Source organism: Adiantum capillus-veneris, chromosome 2 (assembly GCF_014529385.1).
Source record: "Adiantum capillus-veneris isolate H3 chromosome 2, ASM1452938v2, whole genome shotgun sequence".
Lineage (NCBI taxonomy): Eukaryota > Viridiplantae > Streptophyta > Polypodiopsida > Polypodiales > Pteridaceae > Adiantum > Adiantum capillus-veneris.
In genome coordinates this window covers 132598965-132606843 of record NC_140932.1, presented here as the reverse complement: position 1 = coordinate 132606843, position 7879 = coordinate 132598965, and the positions used below count along the sequence as shown (strand labels likewise).

At 45.5% G+C, this 7879-nt stretch overlaps 1 protein-coding gene across 2 annotated transcripts; it reads right to left on the bottom strand.

Moving 5' to 3' along the window:
* Positions 1–591: 591 nt before the first annotated feature.
* On the bottom strand, positions 592–2630 carry LSF2 (dual specificity protein phosphatase (DsPTP1) family protein). 2 transcript variants are annotated; one of them, XM_086529378.1, is made up of 5 exons: positions 2415–2630; positions 1946–2151; positions 1666–1833; positions 1344–1561; positions 592–1040 (listed from the first exon to the last, which is right to left on the bottom strand). In XM_086529378.1, exons 1-4 carry the CDS (start codon positions 2509–2511, stop codon positions 1364–1366), a joined length of 669 nt encoding a protein of 222 aa, XP_086385504.1. In that variant the 5' UTR covers positions 2512–2630; the 3' UTR covers positions 592–1040; positions 1344–1363. The 2 variants fall into 2 exon arrangements, with proteins under 2 accessions (XP_086385504.1, XP_086385502.1); XM_086529376.1 differs by having other exon boundaries at positions 592–1561.
* Positions 2631–7879: the final 5249 nt, after the last annotated feature.

Below are 7879 nucleotides of genomic sequence, written 5' to 3'. Positions count from 1 at the left end.
GGTTTATTTCACAAAGGCAAAAAGGAAAGTATTCGAGCATTTCAAAAAGCTAAAAAATTATGTTGAAAACAAGATAAAGATCCAAGTTGAGTATTTATTTCACTATGTATTATACTCCTTATTGCAACAATTATTCAATAGCTTGCAAGGTTAAAAACAAGGTCAAATAACCTTTAAATGTGGTGTTCCCTACTTGTCCCCTAGAAAGAAGCTATTGGAAGGACTGGGTGTCAAAGTGAATCATGTTTTGAATGTCGGTGCTTCACTGTCATCATAGCTTAGCGCACTCTATGTATGTGTGCGTGTGCATGTGTATGTGCGCACACGTGTGTGTGTGGGGGATACAAATGTGGCTCGATGTTCTACCTTACATATGTGAAAAGAGGGTGAAGTGCATACCTTTGTCAAGATGAAAGAAAAATGCACCAACATCAAGCCTTTTTGGTATTTAGATTTGTGAGTACATTGGTGAGAGAGAGAGAGAGAGAGAGAGAGAGAGAGAGAGAGAGAGAGAGAGAGAGAGAGAGAGAGAGAGAGAGAGAGAGAGAGAGAGAACTATGAAGGACTCCATGAGAGTGCGTAGTACAACAACTACCAAGGAATAGTGCACAACCAAGCCCCGTTACCTCCCACCATCATGCCAAATAGAACCAAAAAATGGTTAAATGTGGAAGGCAATTGTTAGGGAGCATGGTTATTTTTATTGATGTCAACACAATTTCAAAGTAAAAAGAGGTCACAATCTGAGATTGAGGTTTGGTTTAAGTAGTTCGTGCCACATTTGCGTTGCCTATCAACCCTCACATGGCATTGAGGAAGTTAGAACTCCAATATGATAAGATATGATTTGGGCCCTGTGGTTGCTTCAAGTGGTCCTTTATAGACCCTATTCATACTGTATTAAAGTAAAATTACAATATTCTAGTTTCTGAGACCCAAAGTTTACCTCTATGGCAGACTCAGTTTTGAGAGCTCATTTACATCCTCAATATGTTCAACAAACTGCAACTTCAAGATATCTATCCCCGATGATTCGCTTCCTGCTAAATTGATTCATATTGCTAAGTGTAATGCTGAAGCCCATACTCACCCACACAAACAAGGGCCCAAAAGAAATGAAAACCCAAAAAAAAAAAAAAGATTTCTACACTTCCCCTGAGATGAGGCTACCATGATTAACCAATTCTCTCTCACCTATCCAAGCTTTCCTCTCCCATAACCAATGATAATACTATACATATATTTCTCTCCCAAAACCCACAAAGAAGGGGCTCGAAAAGTGCCAATACTTAGAAAATTGACATCTCAGAAACATTGGCATCCCTATTCTATATTAATCTTACCTCTGATTGGCCGAGAAACATCATTGCAGACTACGAACTCTTTCTTGAATTAGTTGCCTTTCCGAAGATGACACATCCGCAAATGCACACTCAGGTAACTTCTCAAAAGGCTCTTTTCCGGCATCATTCTTTGCAAGATCATAGGTAGCTCCTCTTATAGCTTCTTTATTGGGGCCACACGGTCTTTTGGAGGTCAAGAAATTGTAAGCACCATCCAACTAATTACAAGCCATTAATCTTGTCATTTGACTTCCTATGCTCGACCCTTAAAATCAAAACTTGGATGTCAAAACCCTGGCCTGGATGTTGAGAAGAAACCTACATTCATTCCATTGAACCAGTAAAGGTAAGCGATAGCTACGCCAGGGGCACGACCAAGCCCGGCAGAGCACTGAACGTAGACGGTCTTCCCTTGAGAAATGGCTCCATCCAATAAGCAAACAGCCTTCGGAAGCTCGGTTCTCAATGAACTCGGATCAAAATCTCTGGCCTGTTTGGCACAAAAATGCCAAAGTTGCAAATTCTTCCCATAGCGAGCCTTACACCTTGAAAACAAGTGTCGAAAACTTCAATACATAGTGAACTGCTATGAAATAGCCTACCGGTGCCCTCATGTATTGGATGCCAAGCTCGCTGCACCGCTTGGTGATTGCATCAAAATCGATTTTCCAATATTTAATGTCCTTGTCTTCTTGTAGATTCAGAATAGCCCTCACACCTTCATCTTTGTAAATTTTATCTACATCGTCTGGTGTTTGTGGCTGTGATCCGACGATTAAGCCATCGATGATTCGGGTGAAATATATTCCTGGCAGATCAAGGAGCTAAAAACACGGTTTAGCACCCCAAAAACTGAAGAGAAATTCAAAGAAAAAATGTTTGTGCACACACATTTTTTTGAATGGCTTGAAGATGTGCCAGTTGCAAGCCTCAGGCTTACAAGAAAGTTTTCAGATCAACCTGAAACTGAATGGCAAAAGCTCTGGAAAATTACAAGCGAAAGGATGGATTCTCTGCAAAATGCATCAGCCTTCTGCCCTCACACGCACATCTGAGAAGGCAAAAACCCACCAAGATCATGATGATATTCGTAGGGGCTTCGCATCTGACGCTGCATCGCGCGGTTGTACTCGTCATTTTTGGAATCTGCTACGCTCCCTGAAGACATGGCGCGTAGCAGAGATTGTGCGACGCAGATGGGCCGAAAAGCTTCAAAACAGGAGATATGGCTGCAACTCAGAAGCTGCGCTACACCAAATGCCCAATGACATGAAGCGCGCGAGCCCCTTCGCCGACAGGGTGGGTGACGCTTCATACAAAAAGTACACCCAAGGGTAATAAGGCTATGGTCACGCGAGGCTTAGTATAAGGGGTATGAGCCTCCCGAAGACCGGCCACGGGAGGGGACCCCCACCTAGGCACGTTAGCCTCACTCCACGCACTCGCGCACCGTGGGGACTCCACGCAAGGTTCCCCGGGGCACGCTATGACCCGTCGGCGGTGCGGCGGAGCCTGAGGCTACGTGGGGCTAGGGACCCGAGACGCGAGACCCGCGAAGACCCGCGAAACACAAACTGCCGTCGACCCATGGAACGCAACCACGCCCGAGCCGGCCCCGTCCGAGCCGGGCCCCCGAGAAGGCAACTTGACCCGAGCCGGTACCGTCCGAGCCGGGCCCTCCTGAGCCGGTGCCGTCCGTGCCAGGACCCCTTGAAGCAACACCTTGGTCCCTTGGCTGCGCGCGGGTATAAATCCCCGCCGGGCCCTTGAAAGTGGAAGTCCCTCGGCCGCGTGCGGGTATGAATCCCCGACGGGCCCCTTGAAGACAGAGCACTCCCTCGGCTGCGTGCGGGTAAGAATCCCCGCCGGGCCCCCTCCCCGACGCACCCAGAAACTGGGGCGTCACACTTGGTATCAGAGCAGTTCCCTCGGCTGCGTGCGGGTAAGAATCCCCGCCGGGCCCCCTCCCCGACGCGCCCAGAAACTGGGGCGTCACACTTAGTTATCGAAAACTGCTGACAGGCGCTCAGAGCAAGAACCGGGAGCAACAGGTAGAGAGAGGAAGAACCGGACGCATAAGGAGAGAGAAGCAGGGCAGTGACCGGAAGTGGAACCGCTTAGTTTTGTAGCTATGCTTGAAAAGGCATAGTTGCAAAACTATGCCGGTGAAAAGCTGCAACTTGTCAGATAGTTTGGGCGCAACTAAGCCTCGCGTGACCATAGCCTAAGGCGCTTACACATCGCTGGGTTCAGAAGGGGCGGTGGCAAATTGGCAATCTCTATTGGAAAAGTGCACTGCCGTACACTTTTGCAACGCAAAACGTGGGTGAGCAGGGTTGAACTCCCACATCTATGCTGTCAGCCAGACCTGACATATTTCATTGGCTGCAAGACCTCCTACATTTCTACTTGATTGCGTAGTTCCATCAAGCCGTGTGAACAGACTAGGCGGAGGTAGCCCTAAACTACTGGCGATGTCGGTGGCTGCTCGTTTGAACGTGCCCATAGTTTGGGCAATAGTGTGCAAGTTGACATGGAACCCACATGGTGGAGTGTCCATCCGCAGGGCAGCCGAGAGTGATGGCCGGCCATACCTAGGTGGGTGTTGAATCATGGGCCACCTGTGAGACGACGCAACGTTAAACCAATACGCTACCTCATTTTGTTGCAAAAGCGCTCTTGTTCATTAAATTTTAAAAAAACATGTAGCCGCTGGTGTATAAGGGGTTGTGGCCAGTCCATCCAAATAGGTAGCTTTTTTTGTGTATCCAGCCTTAACATATGAGTGTTTAACAAGGTGAAGACTTTATGATGGCCTCAAGAAGGCAACAATTTTCGTTGTAATAAATCGAGCGATTATTAGAACACATTTGACATGTTAATGGAGCGAGAGAGAGAGAGAGAGAGAGAGAGAGAGAGATGCACATGATTGCCAACACATTTGTAAGGTTCTTTCTCTCTCTCTCTCTCTCACACACACACACACACACACACATATATATATATATGTGTGTGTGTGTGTGTGTGTGTGTGTGTGTGTGTGTAATAGCATTTAACATTGCATACCAACAAAAGGGAACATGCAGCAAAGGAGATAGAAGCCCCCAAACTTTTTCAGCTTTGCTTGCCCCTCCCGGTCCCCTTCTTACGTAAGCTTCATCTGAAACCCTTAATCTTGCACCCACCGGCGAGAGAAAATGGTTCCCTACACAAGGTAGGAGGCCCCTGAGGTGCCTTTAGTCCAAAAAAGGAGGGTATGAAGCTTCGTTGGAGTGGCACAAGAGCTGCCTAGCCAGAGGCCCGAGGGCGCCCCCCCCCAACCCCCCCCAAAAACCCACACGAGGCAACCCCACAACGGAGGCCTCTCTCCGCCACACTCTCATCCTTTGCATAGAACCCTCACGTTGGTTGTCAATGTCACAAAGAAGCCTCTTATTATGAAATTCTTCTCAATAGCTTTATGTAGGCTATAGTGTTTTTTCACCTTGTTTAAACGATTTGATATGTCAACAATCAATCAACTTTTAAAATTATATGGTGTTAATTTTTTTCAATGACTTGAAATGTCAAAAATCAAGTTAATGTGATGTTGACCATTGGATGGTGAGAGGTGCAAATGGGAATTGCAAGTTTTCTCTACCACTCCCCTATGGCCTTCTTGGCCAATAAGAGTGAGACAACCTACAAAACTTGACAAGGTGTACACTATATGCGCTTATGGGTTGTGGATTATAAATTGCTCATATAATGAGAAATGAGAACGCTCAAGATCATGAAAATCGATTGGAATACTTTGTGAGTATTCTCGATCTTTGTTCATACTATTGCTCGAAGCCATTGGCTAGCAATCTCATCTCATGAGTTTCTTTGCCTAAGTTAGCTTTTTCCCTAAGGCTACATGCCTTCAAGGTTTTTGAGGGAAGCCCTCACTTTGCATCCATTGAAAACACCCAAAGCTCCGTGGCCGTACTGCTATTGGAGTAAATCTAGTGATCAATACAACGAGAGACAAGGGCACCCCAACATGAAGCTTGTTCATTCTATCTATACTTTGAGGACACATGATACGACCACCAGGCCAACCTTTTTACTCGCTATGAGGTTTTGTATCCCCAACTTGTTTATATGCCCATCACTTTAGGTCAAGCCTTATCTTTGTATTAGTGCACTTAGTAAGAAGTCTCCCTCGTAAACCCTCTAAAGGGTGTTTGTAGAAGGCCCTCGAGAATGTAGGCAGGTGTCCTAGAAGCTTCTTTACTTTTGTGCCATCCTCATTTGAAGAAATAGGGGTAAATTGGGGGTGACTGCTACATTTTAGGTAGGGGTGTCTAAACCAACCCCCACATTAAAAGATCACCCTTTCTATGGGATACCAAAAGGTCACAAGTGTATAACGCCTTACTATAGATTTTCTCCCATCCTATCTCCAACGTTTGAAAAACGATTAAGTGGGATCATGTGGGGACCCTCATATTATTTTCAAGGGCCCTGAAACTTGAAAGTCCTTTAAGGGGTCTATGGGGGATCCCTCTAATACTATTTCCTTTGTTGTGTGATCTTTATGTTCTCCAAATTTGTGTGTTTTTCTACAACAACCATATTTCTAAGAATTGATATCAAAATCGGCTTCTACATATCTGGGGCAACGTCAACAGCAACTTCTTGGCTCAGATTCTCATACGGAGGTGATTTTTGGTAAGCATTCATAGGGCGACATGACCTTTGGGACACCTCTTTTAGCTAGGTATCCTCAAAATTTTGATTTGGGCTGATGATGCCCACTAGCAGTCCTATGTAGGCAATTTCAACCTTTTGTGTATATTGAAGATTTTTGCAAAACAAGCACTTTGTTGTCTTATGTGGGTTGTGTTATATAGTGCAAGTTACTTTTGTGCAGATTTTCCTCTACAAAGGCAAGTTTTGCATTTGGTGTTGTCACCCACCATCGCTAACAACAATGATGTTTTTTGCATGTTGTCTCCTGAAGATAAACTGGATGGGAACAACTAGCCTGTGGATGGGTTTCCTAAACTCACTCTTATCTTATTGCAGACATAGCGAGAACCACGAACATAATTTTCAATCCATGGGACGAAGCTGACTCGACTAGTGCATAGAGGCTACAAGAGGGTGTCAATCTCTTGGAAAACAACAGACAACTCGCATCTAACTCAAGCTACACTCAAATTACTTAAGTCATCAAAAGCTAATCACTAATCGACAAACAAAACATGACCATTACAACATCAAACGACATCCGAATGTTACAAAACTTCTGGGACAAGTATATAAGACCTAAGCACACATGCTTATGGTCTCAAATCTCACTTTTGATGAAGTGCAAAAAACGTGATTATTAACAACAGTGAGATTTTGACTTAGTTGTTTCTGACCCCGAATGCATCAAATGCTTAGGAATGATGCCCAATACCCCGCCTATGCTTACTTTATGATTTCCTAGCTTAAATTCCTACTTATGATGAAATTAGGCCGCGGATTGGCGACGCCAAAAGCTACGATTTACCATGGATGTTTATGTCAATGCTGTTGGAGTTAGGGTTGCAGAGAAACGCACATAGCTTGGAGAAGACGAAGGAAGCTCGGGGCACACAATAGAGAGCGTGTTACTTAGTGTGCAATGGAAAGACAGATAGCCCTAGAGTGACGGACGTATGTACAATGCTCGGGGGAAAAAACCTCCTAAAGAGGGAAAAAGTGCCCCGGCGGTCCTAGTGTGTTCACACACATCACTACCATATGTATATGGTAACAAATCCCCCCTGGAGTGATGCGGTGAACGAGAGCTGGCCCTTGAGTAAAGGGAAGTGCCATGCCCTGAGGACATGATCAGTCCACAAAGAGGAGTAAGCCCAAAGCTTTGCGGAAAGCTTCAAGCTTCTCACGAGACAATGCCTTTGTGAAAAGATATGCAAGGTTGTCTTGTGTTGGCACATAAGCCAAGCTGATCTCTCCTGCTGAGAGCCTCTCCCTGACATAGTGGTAATGCACCTCAATGTGCTTTGTGCGAGCATGAAAAACTCGGTTCCTTGCAACTGCCAATGCGCTCTGACTATCAGTGTAGATAGTGTTGGCAGTGTCTTGTCCAACACCCAATCAGCCATAAGGCGTCTCAGCCATACACACTCAACCGTAGCTGTGAAGACTGCCCTGTACTCAACCTCACAACTCGAAGTGGCCACAGTAGGTTGCTTCTTGCTCAACCATGATATACATGAACTACCAAGCATGAAACAAAAACCACTTGTGGACACTCGCGTGTCAAAACAACCAGCCCAATCTGAGTCCGAAAAAGCATGTAAGTCTGGCGGCAATGATCCCCCCTTGGGATAAAACAAGCCAAGATGTAAAGTACCACTAAGGTAGCGGAAAATCCTCTTCACAGCCTGCCAATGCTTAGACCCTGGGCTATGCATAAATCTGCTGACCTGTGAGATTGCAAAGTGAATATCTGGCCTCGTGTTGCATACAAAAATGAGGCATCCAACAGCAGTTTGGTAAAGAGTGACATCAGTAGG